We start from the raw sequence: 19,141 nt of genomic DNA, 5'->3' as shown, positions 1-19,141 counted from the left end.
TAAAATTTTGATTTATAAAGAAAATAAACCAAAGTCAAAACGATATTTTCGGTATTTGTTGTTTTACGTGTAGATTCTAAAACCTTTGATTTGTTTATCAACGAAAATCGATCACTTATGCAAAATGTATGTGAAGGTCAACCTGTTCACGAGTGAATGTTCGTTTTAGGTTCAAAAAGGAACATTCCTTTTCATTAAATGCTCACCGATCGCGCATATTTTTAAAACTCCTTTAGTGGGGGGCAAAAACTAAATTCCCCCTTTTACCTGTATTTTCTAACTGTGGAGATAATGCAAAAAAAATATTTGAAAAAGGGTATAGAGATTAAAATTTTTTACATCCGCCCTTTTTTTTTCCATACTAAAATGTATTTAAAATTGGAAATGGCCCTTGGGGACATTTTTTTATGAGCCCCTTTGGGACTGCTAGAAAAATAACCTACTTAAATTACTTTTTTTTACACCCCCCTTTAACCCCACGCGGGCAGCACAAAAATGGACACAGCCGAAGAAAAACTTTTGGTTTACCCCAAAAATTAAACCCCAAACCCCAAGTTTTTGGAATTTTTTGAAAAGGGGGAACCCCCAATCGATAAAATTATAGGGGGGGAAAAAAGGAAAGGGAAAAATTTTTTGTTCGTTTGGCTCATTCATCATTTTCCCTTTTAAATAATTGTTAAAATGCTGGAATTACACATTTCAAACAATTGGCAGGTGCCCTCTAAATTGGTTACTGATGGGATTGAACTTGCTGCCACATGGGTGCCTCCCGGTGAGCTACCCCCGGACTTTTGTGAAAGTGATCCCCTTCAATGTGACATAGAGCCCGATGGGCCAAAGGTGTTTGAATTTGGCAGCTTTTCTAGTGAAAGCTTCGATAGTTTCTGGGATGAGGATGATGACGTCACTGAAGCTGCTGAAACTGGTCCAGTCTGGTCTGGTGGGTTACTATAGAACTAATCTTTGTTGTACTACAGAGTGTGTTACCTTCAAATCGGGCGGGAAAAGGGTTCTTTGAGACCTATTTCCATTATATAACAACTAAAAAATAAAACAAAAACCGCGAGCATTAATTGTTAGTTACCTTAAAAGGAATTTTGAATAAATTAAAAAAATTATGGTAGAATAAAATAGTTCTATATTACATTGAATTAATCATGGCGTATGATTAATATTTTAAGTATATTACTACTTAGATCTAATATATAAATGTTAAAATCTAGAATTATTATAGAGCTAGTATAAAGAAATTACTTGAATATATACCCATTAATTAACTCTTTATCTACCATAGGTTGCAAGTGTAGCAGTCAATTTACATACCCCTCAAAGGCAGTGTAACATGAAACCATAAGTTTAAATACTTTTGTCTTCATCAAATTTAAATAAATGTTCACAGATGTTTACTATTTATCCAAAAATCCAACGAAAAAAGGCAAGAATTTTAGGATTGTTTGAAAATGGAAATATTTCTTAATTAAGTTCATTCCACTTTCCAGAAATTTTGAAAAGCTTATGGTTTCAGCAAACTATTATAATTTTAAACAAACATATCTAAGCAAGAGTCGACTTTGTTTAAATGGTAGGATAATTGATTTAAAGTACTCTTGTTAAAAAACTTTGTCAATACCTTGATTATACATGTATAATCATAATGTGCTTTCTTATAGATTCTTGCTTTTCAGAGCAAATAAAGGTATGGTAAGTGATTTGATAATTAATTTATTCCATATAATTTTAATATAGATTTAATTTATTTGAATTTTCATAAAGTGCATGCTGATTTCAACAATCACAACTCTAAAAATAAATAAATCTGCTTTAATAGGTCATGGTGGTAGAAATTAGATTTTATACATTTTGAAAGCCTTTGGGGGTATTTAAACATAAAACTTTTCTCCTTTCAGCTGCAGTGGATGCTGGACATAACATGTTCATTTATTTATACATATTAGATTTTTTAGTTTTGCTATACTGTTATTTTAATAGCATCATTACTTGTTGTTTTTATAGAACTTGACACCTGTGGCCGGATCAGATATGTGTTGGTACGATGTGTTGGAAAGTTTGTGGCCCTTCTGGCACTACTCTACATCTTCATCTGTTCACTGGACTTCCTTAGTTCAGCCTTCAGAATTCTTGGTGGGAAAACTGCAGGTTGGTTTTTACTTCATGACTAATTAATGTTCCAGTAAAAATCTTGAGAAACATATAAATTTTTATGCCCCCGCCATATAATGGCAGGGGCATATTGTGTTACCCTGTTCCGTCATTCCGTCCTTCCGTCATCATCAGTTTCCGTTCATTATCTTAATAACCCTTGCACATATTGAACTCAAATTTGACATATGGATATGTCATGAGAAAATACAGGTCAAGTTCGAAATTGGTCATGGTTCAATGATTTTTGGCAGAGTTATGCCCCTTTTACATTGAAAATAATATGAAATTTTCAGTTTCCGTTCATTATCTTCCAAACGGTTCAAAACATTCTATTCAAAATTGACATATGGATATGTAATGAGAAAATACAGGTCAAGTTCGAAATTGGTCATGGTTCGATGATTTTTGGCAGAGTTATGCCCCTTTTACTTTGAAAATAATATGAAATTTTCAGTTTCCGTTCATTATCTCCCAAACGGTTCAAAACATTCTATTCAAAATTGACATATGGATATGTCATGGGAAAATACAGGTCAAGTTCAAATTTGGTCATGGTTCGATGATTTTTGGCAGAGTTATGCCCCTTTTACTTTGAAAATAATATGAAATTTTCAGTTTCCGTTCATTAACTCCCCAATGGTACAACACATTCAACTCAAACTTGACATATGGATACGTCAAAGGAATGCGCAGGTCAAGTTCAAATTTGGTCATGGTTCAATGATTTTTGGCAGAGTTATGCCCCTTTCACTTTGAAAATAATATGAAATTTTCAGTTTCCGTTCATTATTTCCCCAATCGTACAACACATTTAGCTCAAACTTGACATATCAATACGTCAAAGGAATGCGCAGGTCAAGTTCAAATTTGGTCATGGTTCGATGATTTTTAATAGAGTTATGCCCCTTTTACTTTGAAAATAATATGAAATTTTCAGTTTCTGTTTATTATCTCCCAAACAGTATTAAACATTCAACTCAAATTTGACATATTGATACGCCAAAGGAATGCGCAGGTCAATTTCAAATTTGGTCATGGTTCGATGATTTTTGGCAGAGTAATGCCCCTTTCACTTTGAAAATGATATGAAATTTACAGTTTCTGTTCATTATCAACCCAACAGTGTTACATATTCAACTCAAAATTGACATATGGATATGTCAAAGGAATGGGCAGGTCAAGTTGGAATTTGGTCATGGTTCGATGATTTTTTGGCAGAGTTATGTCCCTTTCACTTTGAAAATAATATAGATACATCTTAGGAATAAGCAGTTTAAGTTTGAATTGGGTCGTGGTTCAATGATTTTAGACAAACTTATCTTTCCTGAATGTTGGAAAAATTTTGAACTTTCAGTTTCAGCACTCATACTTTTGTGGAAATGTATATAGCCATTATGTTGGCTACAAATATGCAATATGCTATTTTTAAAAGGTTAAGACTGAATAATTTCAGTGCCTTGAACATTGTATAAAAATGGTTAAGACTGAATAATTTCAGTGCCTTGAACATTGTATAAAAATGGTTTGTGTTAACATTGAAAAGTTTTAAGGGCTTTGAACTTAGAATGAAAAAAATAATTTGTGCAAACAAATTTGGAACTAAATATTATAACATTTGAAATTTTGGCTGCATGCGGGGGCATCCGTGGCATGATGACACATTTCTAGTTTCTGATTAAATTTCTGCCAGTCTTGTGAAGTTTTAAGGTCTGTTCAGAAATTAATATTGCAATCCACTAGCACAGACTATGTGTCTATGCTAATACAGGGGTTTATATTGTATTATAATTCATATAAAGAAACTATGAATGTATAAATCTATAGTTTACTCAAGAATTTTACCAGTGGTAATGACTGGGCATTATCTTAACTTCAGATTTTAGATGATTTAGATTTATGGATATTGCTCCCTTGCAAGTAATTAATTTTAATAATTATGTAGTTTAGTTTAGTTTAGTATTCTGATTAAATCTTTTATCTACACATCAGAGCAAGGTCTTTCAAAATTCTATTGGAAAGACCCTGATTTATATAATAGAGTTATTGTAGTTTTGTTTGAATTAACAGGATTGGCTTTGAAAAATGACTAATAGATACACTTCATTTGATTTTTAGTTCAAACAATTTAAACTTGGTCTAATTTTTGGCACGACTGAATGTCTAAATTTGATAACACATTTTTGTAATATTGTTTTAAAGAAGGTCAAGAATTTTGTAGAACAATGTGTGTAAATTAATGTAATATGCTGAATTTTCAGGTGGGGTGTTTAACAACAGTGAGATCCTAGGAAACCCAATAGCTGGACTCATGATAGGCATACTGTCTACTGTTCTGGTTCAAAGTTCAAGCACTTCAACATCTGTAATTGTTACCATGGTTGCATCTGGAAGTGAGTGAACATTTTAAATTGTTAAAATTTAAGTCATTCTTTCTATTGAAACATGGAATAGATATGAAGCATTGAAACAAACAATATAAAGTTGAATTAGGTACAGCAATATCGTTCTTTACTTGGTTAATTTGCTCATTAAAATAAATCAACATTTAAGATTTTATCAAATTCTTTGTTTTAACAACCTTTCAGGTTATGAAGTTTTTTAATGTATAGTATTTAGATGTCTATGTTAAAAATTATGATCATTTGGTTTTAGTTTATTTTAATTCCTTAATTTTGAAAATAATAAATGCAGCTTTTTTGGGATAAAGTTGGCATCATGTCAGTCTGTGCCTATCGAACATCTAATGAAAAAGTATATATACTCATGTTTAAAATGTTTTATACTTCAGTAATGAAAGTGGAGCCAGCTATTCCAATGATAATGGGAGCTAATATTGGTACCAGCGTAACAAACACCATAGTCTCTATGGCACAGTCAAGTGACAGGCGCGAGTTCCGACGGGCATTTGCCGGAGCGACTGTGCATGACATGTTTAACTGGCTTACGGTCATAGTGTTACTTCCTCTGGAGTGGGCAACTGGTAAGTACTTTCTTATTCTTTTATTATTCATGTAACTGAATAATTATTCAAATTACATCCGACAGAAGAAATGACTTTCCAGTATAATTCATTGTTTGTAATTCAACCATTTCAAATGTTAAGGGTATTAAAATGATTACGTACAAAATGTCAAACATTGGAATGGAAAGATCATTTAAATATCTGAGTGACTTTATTTCATTAAACTGTTTGACGCAATTTGAAAGGTCAAACCTATCCCAGAGGATTAATGGATTAACCTTGATCATTTAATCTTGTTTGAACCTTGAAAGGACATTTGTTATAAAAGGACTTTGAATATAATTGTTTGAAGTTAAAACTTACAGTAATACTACCTTCCTTTAAGAATTTTTCAAATATTTTGTGTATCAAATTACATGTATTCAGTTTAAACAATTATCAATGGGCAGATAATCATGTGTTACTAGTGTGAATATCTAATGATAATTAGCTCCCTTCTAATTCTTACATTTTACCCAATTTTTTTTTTTTTTTTTTTTTTTAAAGAAAATTCAAAGTGTAGACCATATTCACCTCTGGTGTGTCCAAAAGTGAATTGTAGTTTTGTCCCACACTTGTTACAGTCTGTTTTCAAAATCTCAGGATTTTTTCACAGGATATTTGGCTAAATTCACTGACTTGATTGTTAGAGCCTGCAAATTGGAAAGTTCTGAAAGCTCTAATCAAGAACTATTGAAAGCTTTGACAAAACCTTTCACTAGTATGGTTGTGCAGGTAAAATGACATTGATATTATTACACATTATGCCTCAGAAACAAATATATTTTTATACATGTTAAATAATGGTTTTAGACAATGTTAGATGCTCTTTACCTGAAGAAAGTAAAGATTAATGTGAAATGATTTGTCATAAAAGTATTTGACATAAAAGTAGCAAAATGTTTTAAAACAAAAAAGTATTTTGACTTTCATACAAAATACTAATTCATTATAACTGTACATATTGCCAAAAGGCAACAGATGAAAAAGAGGGTTGGTGTATTAGTAACTTTTTGGATACTGTAAAAGTACACACACAAAAACTTTTGAGAAATAAAATATAAAAACATTTCTGAGGCATAATGGGCCTTTAAATAAAGTAAATATTATTGATTACATGACAGTTCACATGACAAAATGCATGTAAACACTCCTTGTTTCTGAAGGAAGTACATGTACTTAAGGTCTCAAATTTGATACCTCAAGTCAAATGTGGTTATGTTTGGTTTCATCCAGTTTTAGATTTCAGTTTAATAATCGGAACAATAAATTTAAATTGTAATAAAATAGTATTTACCACAGTCTGTTTTTATAAACAACATGTAGTAAAAGTTTTTTGTCAAGTAAACAAGTCACTGTTGCAGGAATACACTGTATTATTGTTTGACTTCTCATTGAATGACTATACAGATCAATTTATCAATTAGGGGAGTGATGGCTAGCCAATATTAAATAAACATGATATGAGTCGTACAATATTTCCTTTAATAGTACCAACACATGCATAATTACAGCATCACAATGTGTTATTAACATGTTTGCATGATTACAACACCACAAGTTGTTTGGGGATTTTAGATTTTATTTCATTTCAGGGTTCACAAGATAGTTAAAATTTATCACGATGAGTTTGAAATAAATCAGGTTTCTGGGGGGGGGGGGGGGTATCACGATGAGTTTGAAATAAATCAGGTTTCTTGGGGGGGGGGGGTATCAAAATAAGTGTAAAAGTCTAAATCAAAGTTATGTTTTGTGTTTTGCTATGTTTAAATGTTTAAGGGTATTATTATAAATGATATCATTGATTTCAATGTTTATAGTTATAACTGGTAATAACCAAAATGAATTATTTTTCAGGTTGATAAGAAAGTAATTACCAAGATTGCAGAAGGTCATGAAGAGTATAGGAATAAATCTCTCATTAAGGTAAATATAACATTTTATTTCATGCTTTCCAGTGTTTTATTGTAATATATCAGATGATTATATTCTGATAAACCACTAGTGAAATTAATAAAATATAATTTTCACTGTAGCCGGACTATATCTGAATACGGATGAAAAGAAAATCATAACTAAATGAAATAACAGGCAGAAATAAATGCCGATATGCGTAAATTTTGCTTCTTTAGGAAAAGAAAAATCGATGTCATCATACATCATGTTAAAAATATAACAAAATTAGAGAAATTTAACAGACCTATATTTTAAAATTCATGATGTGACGTCATGATGTGATGACGTCACAAAGGAGAATGCGTGACGTTACGCGGCAAAATCAGTAAAAATTACTTAAAAGCACTTAAAAAGCATGAAATAAAAAGAAAATTTATTTGTTTTACATATAAGATTGAAATATATTTCATTCGTGAACAACAGCTATTATATTTTCACTCGTGGCTACGCCACTCGTGAAAATATTGCATCTGGTGTTCACCCAGTGAAATTATATTTCAATCTTGCATGCAAAACAAACAAATATCCTCTATGAAATAAATTAACCCATAATTACCACCATAAATATCTTAAATGCACTTGTCCATTTTTCAATATGGCCAAAAATATTCTGACTAAATTAATAGTAAACACTGCCAACCATGATCAGGCTTTACTTTTTTCATTATACTTTCCACTTTCATTTTTAAAGTTTTAACATTTTGTACTTGTAAAAACCTATTTAGACTTTTAGATTTTAAGAAATACAGGTCTTTTGGTGACTGGCTTCCTGTTATATTTTGCACTTTATAGTCTTACAAGTAAGGAGTAAGCTTAAAAAAGTTATTTTTAAAAGCATGTATAGATCATTATTTTTTTGTTTCAGAAATTCTGTGTATTTGAGGAACAGGAAGTGTTGAAGAACGTAACTATGGAAACTAATGTAACTCTTATAGTAAATGGAACAACAACAACACAATTACTGAACACTACCATGCTTGTAAATGTTACAGAAGAAATACCAGTGGAGAAATGTAAGCTATTTTGAATTTCTTAACACAAGTCATCTTTTTTCGTTTATCAACTTTGTATTTCCTAGCCACTAGTAGCGTTTTTAGGCATTTTGCTTTTCAATAATTTTGATATACCATATTTAGTTTTCTTTCTATGAATACCTTTTAAACCTTTTGATTTATTTTGATAATTCAGCTTAATTCAACATCTTAACTTTATTATTGAAATGAATTTTAATTACACATTTTGATGTTGTATTAAATGTAGAAGTAATGGTATAATATAAAGATCGAGTTATACAATCTCCTCTTTTGTTTCTTCAGGTTACAGCTTATTCAGTCACCTGGATATAAACGAGACGGTCGCTGGTGTGATACTACTTGCTTTCTCCCTCCTTATCTTGTGCACCTGCCTCGTTGGTATGGTCAAACTTCTACATTCCATGTTACAAGGCTCCATCGCCAAGATTATCAAGAAGACACTGAATGCCGACTTTCCAGGATGCTTCTCGTGGTTGACGGGGTACGTTGCTATGTTTGTTGGCGCCGTGATGACGATTCTGGTTCAGAGTAGTTCCGTATTTACATCAGCACTAACGCCACTTGTTGGAATCGGAATGATCAAAGTTGAACGGATGTACCCGTTGACTCTTGGCTCGAACATCGGCACTACAGGAACGGGCATATTGGCGGCAATGGCAGCATCGGGGGATAAATTACCTATAGCATTACAGATTGCGTTGTGTCACTTATTTTTCAATATATCGGGAATTTTATTATTTTATCCAATCAAGCCAATGAGAAACTTGCCAATTAAATGCGCTAAATTTCTCGGGACCGTGACTTCAGAATACCGATGGTTCGCAATGGCATATCTTGTACTTATGTTTGTCGTACTTCCCGGCAGTGTGTTCGCCTTGTCATTAGCCGGTTTCATTCCATTTATATGTGTATTCACTTTAGTCGTTGTTATTGTAGCTTTTGTAATTATTTTGAACTTCCTGCAAAGAAAATGCAAAGCTAGACTTCCAAAGTCACTACAAACATGGAACTTTCTCCCAAAATGTTTACGTTCTCTACAGCCTATTGACTGTGTAATAATGAAAGTTTGGGGCGTGATCATGAAATGCTGCCCATGTTGTAGAACGTGCTGCGTGCCAAAGAAGAAGCAGACAATGACCGATGTAGTGAGGCATACCGCAATTGCCGCCGTGGTAGCGGCCGACCTTCCACCTAAACGTGTCTCACCCGCGGCCTCTACTGCATCGTCAGCTTTATTATTGCCAATTAGTGATCGAGTATCTGTGATATAATTTATGGAATAATTTGAAAGTTCCGTTCAGTTGTCAAAAAATATAAAAAAAAGCAATATTATTTCATCTGAAAATCATACCATTTTATCATCTTAGATTTGTGAAGTCATCTATTCGTTAATGTTTTTGTTTCAGTTGAGTTGTTATTATTTACTTTTTTTTTCATTTTGTTTTTTTTGTTTTTGCTTTGTTTTTTTTTATATATATTTTTAATGAATCTCATTAAAGCTTGCAAAATGAAACCAAAAAAAAAAAGAAAATCTCCATCTCTAATATATATTTATCTCAAATCTGCTCTTAAATAATTAGATTTTCATATATTTTGTATGTGAAAATGCATATCTAATTTTCATTGAATGCTATGCTTTCTTTACAGGTAATCAAAATATGTTTCTTTTCAAAATGCTCATAAATTTCGTACATTTCTACCTTTATTTTGAACACAATCATTAAAATAATTTATTTTTTAGCACTTTTGTGTTAATTTTTTTGTTTATAATTATGCTATAATTATAGTATTATATTCCAATACTTGTTTATGAACAGGCAGCTCATTTGTTGTGTATTCAGGTACAATATGTTATCAAATTCAATGCAATTATTGATTTTACAAGATTACACGAGTATATGCTGAATTTATGTGTAAATGCCTGATTTTAACATAAATGACATGAGTAAATGTTAAGCTTTGGTGTAAATGCGCGATTTTACATGATTACACAAGTTATAGCTTAGTTTTTGTGTAAATGCCTGATTTTACATGATTACACACGTCAATACTTAATTTTGTGTAAATAATAAATGACATGAGTAAATGTTAAGCTTTTGTGTAAATGCACAAATTTACATGATTACACAAGTTAATACTTAATTTTGTGTAAATAATGACAAGAGTAAATGTTAAGCTTTTGTGTAAATGCACGATTTTACATGATTACACATGTTAATACTTAATTTTGTGTAAATAAATGACACGAGTTATTTGTGTAAATAAATGACATGAGTGAATGTTTAGCTTTTGTGTAAATGCGCAATTTTACATGATTACACAAGGTTATGCTGAACTTTTGTGTAAAATTGTGTAAATGCTTTATTTTGTATGAAAATACAAGCAAACACTAAACTTTTTGTGTAAGTGCTAATATATGCTATGCAAGTCTGAAATAGTTTGTATGTATGAATTTCAGTTTATTTTTTTGCTATTTATAGTACATTCCTAGAATGTTTTACAGGTGTAAATATTCTGTACATATCTAGATTTAGACAAAAGTGCATAATATGCTACTAATCACTGTTTGAATCTCTTTTTTTTTCTTTAGTATTAAATATTTATATTTGCAAATTCTGTTTTCATATTTTTTCCTCCATAGTTTTTATACAGAAGCCCTTTCTAATGTGGTCCTCTAACAGTGCCACATCAATTATGTTAATATCTGGGTACAACTCTATGGGAAAATTTGGCAAACGGTTGTAAATATATCCGTAATCTTGCAAATTAAAGCAATTAACTGAATGATTGGAATAGAACAGTTATGTTGTTGCAAACAAGTTTTATTAGTTTCTTGTAGGAATGGCACATTTGATAAACAAAAAAAAAGGGGAAAAATCAACTGAAGTTTGGATGTTTAGTTCATAGTATCATACCGGATATAACTTACAGTTTTATTGAAGTTTTAAGTCCTGAGAGGCGGTTCCCAAAAAGGGCCTAAGTGGTAAGCATTGTATGACAAAAGAATTGCACTTGTTTAGAGGCAAGTGCCCTCTGCAATTATTTCTAGCTTAAAATGCTTGGCAATTAAGTTTCCTAAAATTTTAATTTGAACAAATAAATGAAGTTGCACAAGATTAAGTGTAATAGAAATTCACTTTTCTTGATTATTTAAGAAGACTTGTATAGTTCATTCAACAAGCACAGTGATCATTATACATAAATAAAAACATTCAAATGGACCACCTCTTAAGAAAACTTTACTTAAAGTATGGTACTGCAGATATTTTTTAAAAACAAAACAGATGTCAGTAGGACAGAGCGTGTTTGACAATTCCTAGTGTTTCATAGTAAAAAACAAGAGCCTGGATAAGTAGAATTTTCTGAGTTCAACAGGAGTAATCAGTGATTATGTGTCGCCTTATGATAGCCATTTGCATGTCACAAAAATCGTTAACGGGATAACCTTTTTTATTCAAGGGCCATTAACTTTGCCTGGAAAACCTGTGTAATATGCTCAATTACTTGAGTTAACAATCAATCCGGTAGTTTCATTGAAATTGCATTGGTTTTTTAAAAGAGGGGGTAACCAGAAAAAAAATTTTTAAAAAAAATTAAAGGGCCTAACTTTTAATTAAAAATCATTAACCCCGGAAAAAACCTAAACAATATCCCACAACTAGACTTTGTACTAAATAAATTTTTTTTAAATTTTTAAGATAAAATTTGCATAAAGAAAAGTTTCTGAAAAGTAGTCCAGACAAGTTTTGTGACGGACAGACAATGGAGAAGTGATCCCTGTATGTTGTGGCTACTTTGTAGGGGCGACACAAAAATGGCCATAGTTCTGTCAAAATCCATGTTGGAGTTATAGGCCTTGGACAGTGACCTGTTATGCCCTTTTGTGTGTGAAGTTTTAACCCATCAGTAGTTATGGAGATACCAACTTATACGCAAAATCTGAACCAAAGTGTGATGCAAATGCCTTTTTATTATCATAAGCTTTCCCTTTTTTTCTTCAAAAAGTTGAGCTAAAAAGAAATGCACATCAATGGTATCCACCAAGTTTAAGGGTGTTTACCATTCGTTCTAGTCACAGTCTGTGCATATCAGGGTTATTTTGCGGTGTTGTAAGTGCAATATAAATATAAAACTGCCGAATAATTATCACCTCGGATATGTAAACAAACTACTTAAAAGATGAGTACCTACAGATTGGTGTAACCTTGAAATCAACAACAAGTTTATCTCCTTATTATTATATTAATGAAGTACAAGTACTAAATAAAACACTTGAAGATATACGATTTTACCAATTGTTTATTTCTTTAAGCATAACAACAAATAAAATAAAAAATAAATAAATAACAAATAAAAAAGAACTATTGCTAAAAATGGATATCTTTTACATAGTTTACAAAATTGATAACGTTTTGAGCCTATGAACAGAAGCATAACTAGAAAATGGCAAAATAACAAACATAAATTCCCTTTCATATTAAAATGGCAAAATAACAAACATAAATTTCCTTACATATTTAAATGGTAAAATAACTTAACCCATTACTTCATATACACGCCTTTTCCCCCCCCCCCTTTTTGTTGTCTCAAATGGTGAAAAAATGCATTATTTAGGCCCTTAACACTTGTTTTTGTTTGAGAAATGTTGTTAAAAAAAGTGACCACTTTTTCGGCGCGGCCCCCCAACCAAAAGATACATCAGGGGGTTGCCAGAAGGGGGTTGTGCCCCCTTCTGTTTGGGGGGTTTGAAGGGGGGCGGAGTCCCCCTCATCGCCAAGAAAATTTTGGACTTGTGAGAGGCTATAAATGACCCCAGATTGATCATAAGGTAACGTGTAACCAACGCTGAAAAGCATTTGACTCTATCTCAATCCATTGAGAAGTTGCAGCACTTTGAAATCAATTATAATGGAAAAAATCAACGCAAAATAGTGATTTTTGGCAATTTTGAGATGTCCCCTCGTTGCCATGGTAACAGAAAATTTAAGCCTGAGCATGTTGTTGCAATGGCAATGGTCCAGTCAATATTTGTGCCAAGTTTGATTAGCGTTGAAGCAGTTTTTATAGTATTATAGCAATTTGAACTTGAAAAGGGAGACTTTTCAATGAAAACAGCCATTTTTCACAAAATGCTCATGAAGTAATGGGTTAAATAAATTCTCTTTCATATTTGATGATTAATTTATCCTCATCCTGATTCTTAATGGATGTCTAAAATTCATACTGAAACTGTCCATTAATATCAATTTTGGGAATATCATGATAAAATTCAAATGCAGTCAGCTAAAAGTATACAGACTGGTCACATTGTATAAAATAAGGTTTGCTGACTTTTATTTCCAGCTTAATAATGGTTATGGAACAATGTTTTATCAAATAGTGAGATATATAAGCTTTTTCCCTCCCAATTTTATGACCTCCCAATTTTATGACATAGACTCTCCCATGTTTAATAATTATTATATGGAAAAGTCTATTGTTCACTCTGAGGGAAGTCGTGATCACTTTCTAAAGTTGAGCATACAACAATCTAGTGGCAGTTAGAATATGCTTGTTATATTAGTTCATGAGAATCAAAGAAATTAGGGGCGAATAAGTCTGCCATATTTACTAATGAGACCCCAAGAATTCAGTAATGATTAAAATGGAAAAGATGCATAGCAATACTTTGAAACTGAAATAGACACTAGCAAAAATTCAAAATTAAGTTGAATTAAAGAATTTGCATAGAAACAGTATCATTAAATGAACTCATTAATTGAATTATTACAAATTAATATGCATGAACAGAAGAACAGCCTGATTTTGGCTGTTCTGACAGTAATTTTAGGGCTGCCAACTTAGAAAACAAAGATTTTTATTTTTCATGATACTCTTAATTTAAACTGGATACAATTTGGTTAAGAATTCCACATACAGGTTTATTGTAACCTAGCCTTAAAACTGATGGGGGATATCCCATATATCCCTCAGACATAATATGGGAGATATCCTATATAACCCTCAGGCATAATATGGATATCCCATATCCCCTCAGGCATTATTTCAGGCATATGATAGATATCCCATATACCCCTCAGACATAATTTCAGGCATAATATAAAAATCCCATATCCCCTCAGGCATAATTTCAAGCATAATATGTATAAACCCTCAGACATAATATGGGAGATATCCTATATACCCCTCAGACATAATTTCAAGCATAATATGGATATTACCCCTCAGGCATAATATGGGAGATATCCCATACACCCCTCAATCATAATTTCAAGCATAATATGGATATCCCCTCAGACATAATTTCAAGCATAATATGGGAGATATCCCATATACCCCTCGGGCATAATTTCAGGCATATAATAGGAGATACCCTGTATCCCTAAGATATAATTTCAGGCATAATATAGGAGATATCCCATATACCCCTCAGGCATAATTTTATGCATAATATGGATATCCCATATCCCCTCAAGCATAGTTTCAGGCATAATATGGGAGATATCCCATATACCCCTCAGGCATATGACCACTCAGGCATAATATCTCTAAGTCCATCATATCAGTTTGAGCAAGGGCTATATCCATCAGTGAATTATTTTAGGCTTAGTTTGGAATTAAATGACCCTCCTGGTATAATGTCAGTCAAAAAGTTAACAAATAGAAAACAAAAAAGATCTATGTAGACCTATGAAATGAGTATCTAAAATAATAGCACCTTCAAATTATACATAAAGAATAAAGAAAATTAAAAAAATATAGAATAAAAATAAATATATTAAGCACTTGAAAAAAGAAGAAAACTTAACTTGGGACAAAGAACATTTCTTAATTGATGGAAAACTTAAAATATTTCATAGCTCAATCAGAAAAATTACTAAGCATTTTGAAAATAACGTTTGTTATTTAAAATTGAGCTCTGAGGGGTTTTATGTCACACCAACACAGAATAGGTCATACAGCTACTTTCCAGCTTTAACTGGTGTAGAAAGACCTCAGAAGCCCTGCCATGCATTAATTTTTTAGGCACAAAACAGTCACCCGAGTAGAACCACCAATTTCTCGTTTTAGCTAGTTAGGATCATAGCTTTCTCACATGAAAAAATCTAAAAACCCCTGTTGGGATTCGAACCCACAGTGGTAAGAGGCAAGTGGTTTGAAGTCAACAACCTACAGCCTCCCAAAAGTGAGTTCTATTCAATGACAGGTTTTATAGATCTGATAAGACTCTATTTATTACAATGTTTTTTTTTTTTAAAATTATTCTTAATATTCCTACAAGTAGAACATATAAATATATTTTCAAACAAAACCCAAGTTCAACATGAAATTTAATACATTGAGATTAAACTATTTATAAGTACTTAGCATATAAATTATGTAAGCCATATGACTGATAAAGAAAAAGCTGGAAAAAGTGCACGCATACATGTATTTGTGAAAGCAGCCTAACATCAAATATGTTTAAAAATGTTAAAACGATGATTACATTTACATTAACAATATCTAAAAGAAGAGTACAAATTTTAACATGAAGAAATCTGTATTTTAACAACAACCCTGTCATGGCATTAGCTTGGCAAGGCAGGCACAAATTGTGGACTTAAATGTGGTTATATATTTTTACAACATACAAAAACACTTTAAAAAGTAGCACTTTCATAATATATGTCATATAGTCTTAAGCAGGTGTCCATAGATATTTATAAAATATACACAAATTATATGAGGACAAATGTCATAAATCTATTGCAGGATATCTGAATTCTTCAAAGCAATATAATTTGCATCTAAAATATTTTTAAAAGTTTACACAAAAGAAGGTATTTTGTATAGAGACTTCAGCCAAAACTTGGTATTTTACATTTTTCTTTAAATAACTCAAAGATTGGGATAATAAATCTCAAAGTGTTTTTCTTAACAAAACATTTTTTTATATCTTCATAGAAATTATAATGATCAGAATCCTAAAGGCAATAATTCTTGAACAATTTGGTAGCATGTAAGCCTTAATCAAAAGCATGCAAGCACTTGTCAGCTGCAGTTATCACCTTGTCAGCAACAGCTATCAACTCTTAACAAATAATGCCCCAGAAATGGTTTGAAAATGTCATGTACATGTATATAATTTTTACCCACTGGCATGTTTTTGACATTATTTAAGGTAGAATTTATCACATGTGCATGAATGGCGTGGTGAATATCACAATATCAATAACAAAAATTTTAAGATTGCATCCAATAACATTTGCTTTTAGCCACTGAGTCTTCAATACTACAACTTTACTGTACTTAAAAAAAAAATGTCAGAAATATATATAAATAACCAGTGTATTACACATTATGGCAATTACTAATAAATATAAAATGTATGTAGTAATAGTCATTTTCCTACAATACTTGAGTGTCATACAGGAAATAAAACCAATAAAATAAGATGTTAAATTACAAGCTATTAGTGTTTACTTAATTGTCTAAAGTGCCCTCACTGAATAGTTTTCCTTGTTCTCTCAAGATCATTTTTAGTGTGGTCTTCTCTAAATTGTCTTCATGGAAAAAGTAGTACATAGACACTGATTTCAAGGATAACTTAAATATAACTCTGCTAAAATTTCTGAGAAATACTTGATTTGCTTTAATTTAAAATAGTCCATTATGAAGAATTAGGGTATATATTCAATATTAAAATGTAAAAAAGTTGTCTCCGATATCGAGGGTTGACCGCAAAACTGCAGTAACTTGTATGATATAAAGAAGGATTTACAACAGTTTTGCGGTCAGCCCTCCATATACCTCCCTAAAGTTTGTTTGTGGAGGTATAACTATGCATTTTCTGGAACTGATAACATCAATCCTGAACAGTAAATGATTTAGTCCCACTATACCTAAGCCAGCGCAGTGATAAATTTAGTGCCTGTATGCCTATATTTTGTGTGGAGTAGCAGGGTGTAGATTATGACACATAGAGACGAGATTCGTTGACACTCAGATACACAATAATCTCAGTATTATGGCATCACATCATACTCAGGGACCTGAAACAGGAAATAACAATTTTGTAGACCAGAAACACAGTAAAGATAATACATTTTTTAAAATAAAATATTATGATAAAACATGATACATATAACATACACGTTTTGGGACAAAAAAGATCTAAGGAACTTTTTTCTAAATATCTTTCAAAATGTGATAAAAATTAAGAACAAACACTGCTATGAATATTGATTTTGTTACACAGAGTTTACTATAGTTTAATATTACCTGTCTAAAGTTATGTAACTAAGTTATACTGCCTTAAATTTTGAACAGTTCATTATCCAAATCACAGTTTTCAATGTCAAAATTTCAAAACATCAAAGAGTGCAGAGCGTCGTCAAAATGATTAGATGTGCTGACTCAGGGCTGATTTCATACTATGGGCATAGGTGTTATTATTGTAACAACCAATTATTTAAATCAATAATCTAACTTTCATTAAACTTTCACAATCAAATTATTACTATTTGTCAACTGGCAATGATTAACAAAATTGAAGCATTTCTTAACTGATTGTTTTAGTTACTTAATATTTTTATCATTAGAATTATCAAAAAACATTGAAAGAATGTCAATATCTCAAAATATAGAATGTCTTTGATTTTCTGACATAAATACAATGAATCTTGTTACTGATTGTAAATAAAGACATAAAAATTCCAAAGACACAATCCCCTTTTTTCATTTCTTTATAAAAGCATACTAAAACAAACACTTTTTTAAAGAAAATAAACAAAAAAAGTTCAAAAGTCAAGACAGAAGGTCAATGGTAAGCTGATGGTAGTTGTGATATGGCTTGTCTTTTACACAGCTTGTGTAGCAAAGGAAACTTTTAGAATATATTGGTTTGTTTATATCTGTTTTTTATTCAATTTTAACACATTTTGGTCATGTTAATTGATTTATCTAATTAAAGCTTATTAAATATTTTTAACTCTTGTAAGTTGTTATCATCTTGTTATGTGGATAATTTCTTTTTTAAGCAATTTTGCACATCGCCTCAGAAGAATTGTTTCTAGCAAGTTCCATAAAAATTCTGCATAGCTTTTAATTCAAGACCAAATGTAATTCAAAGCATGTTTCTAATTTTAACTCTAGCAGTTATCTTGTTAAGTTAACCAGATTAGTTTAATTATTATTACAAAATATAGCCAAATAATTGCTCTGATTTCTTTCCATTAGTGCCATTTGTCTCTGTCAGGAGTTCTGTTTTATGACTTCAGTCTTATGACTTCTGTCTAATGATTTCTGTCTTATGACTTCTGTCTTATGCTTTCTGTCTTATGCTTCCTGTCTTATGATTTCTGTCTTATGACTTCTGTCTTATGCTTTCTGACTTATTACTTCTGTCTTATGAGTTCTGTCTTATGATTTCTGTCTTATGTTTTCTGTCTTATGACTTCTGTCTTATGCTTTCTGTCTTATTACTTCTGTCTTATGAGTTCTTTCTTATGAGTTCTGTCTTATGATTTCTGTCTTTTAACTTATGTCTTATGATTTATGTCTTATGAGTTCTGTCTTATGATTTCTGTCTTATGACTTTTGTCTTATGTTTTCTGTCTTATGACTTCTGTCTTATGCTTTCTGTCTTATTACTTCTGTCTTATGAGTTCTTTTTTATGAGTTCTGTCTTATAATTTCTGTCTTTTAACTTATGTCTTATGATTTATGCCTTATGTCTAATGATTTCTGTCTTATGTTTTCTGTCTTATGACTTCTGTCTTATGCTTTCTGTCTTATTACTTCTGTCTTATGATTTCTGTCTTATGACTTCTGTCTAATGATTTCTGTCTTATGACTTCTGTCTAATGATTTCTGTCTTATGACTTCTGTCTTATAACTTATGTCTTATGATTTCTGTCTTATAACTTATGTCTTATGCTTTCTGTCTTATTACTTCTGTCTTATGTCTTATGATTTCTGTCTTATAATTTCTGTATTATCATTA

The 19,141-nt window shown here is 31.3% G+C and overlaps 2 protein-coding genes across 5 annotated transcripts in view; one reads left to right on the top strand and one right to left on the bottom strand.

The window, feature by feature from the left end:
- Positions 1-654: 654 nt before the first annotated feature.
- Positions 655-10,385, top strand: LOC132738962 (sodium-dependent phosphate transport protein 2B-like). The gene is made up of 8 exons (XM_060726593.1): positions 655-940; positions 2,014-2,157; positions 4,422-4,553; positions 4,952-5,143; positions 5,781-5,899; positions 7,022-7,090; positions 7,986-8,133; positions 8,437-10,385. Exons 1-8 carry the CDS (start codon positions 682-684, stop codon positions 9,423-9,425), a joined length of 2,052 nt encoding a protein of 683 aa, XP_060582576.1. The 5' UTR covers positions 655-681; the 3' UTR covers positions 9,426-10,385.
- Positions 10,386-15,547: 5,162 nt separating this feature from the next.
- The window catches only part of LOC132738961 (transmembrane protein 245-like), a 37,148-nt gene continuing 33,554 nt past the window's right edge, over positions 15,548-19,141 (bottom strand). For 3 of the 4 annotated variants that reach the window (XM_060726589.1, XM_060726592.1, XM_060726590.1), the window contains one exon: positions 15,549-17,189. In XM_060726589.1, the coding sequence (XP_060582572.1) occupies positions 17,163-17,189 (27 nt within the window). In that variant the 3' untranslated portion in view covers positions 15,549-17,162. Of the gene's footprint in view, positions 17,190-19,141 lie in introns of all 4 variants that reach the window. The other variant, XM_060726591.1, reaches the window with a different exon arrangement.

The sequence above is a fragment of the Ruditapes philippinarum genome, unplaced genomic scaffold (assembly GCF_026571515.1).
Source record: "Ruditapes philippinarum isolate M1 unplaced genomic scaffold, ASM2657151v2 ctg5096_1_1_1_1, whole genome shotgun sequence".
In the NCBI taxonomy this organism is placed as follows: domain Eukaryota; kingdom Metazoa; phylum Mollusca; class Bivalvia; order Venerida; family Veneridae; genus Ruditapes; species Ruditapes philippinarum.
Note: the sequence above shows the minus strand (reverse complement) of the source record. Positions and strands in the feature narration are given on the sequence as shown.

What these genes read in the sequence shown, in the direction of transcription:
- LOC132738962 (XM_060726593.1), top strand. Translation starts at nt 682, where the DNA reads ATGCTGGAATTACACATTTCAAACAATTGGCAGGTGCCCTCTAAATTG. An exon ending in TCTTGGTGGGAAAACTGCAG is followed by an intron (nt 2,158 to 4,421) that starts GTTGGTTTTTAC and finishes CTGAATTTTCAG; the next exon opens with GTGGGGTGTTTAACAACAGT. An exon ending in TACCATGGTTGCATCTGGAA is followed by an intron (nt 4,554 to 4,951) that starts GTGAGTGAACAT and finishes TTTATACTTCAG; the next exon opens with TAATGAAAGTGGAGCCAGCT.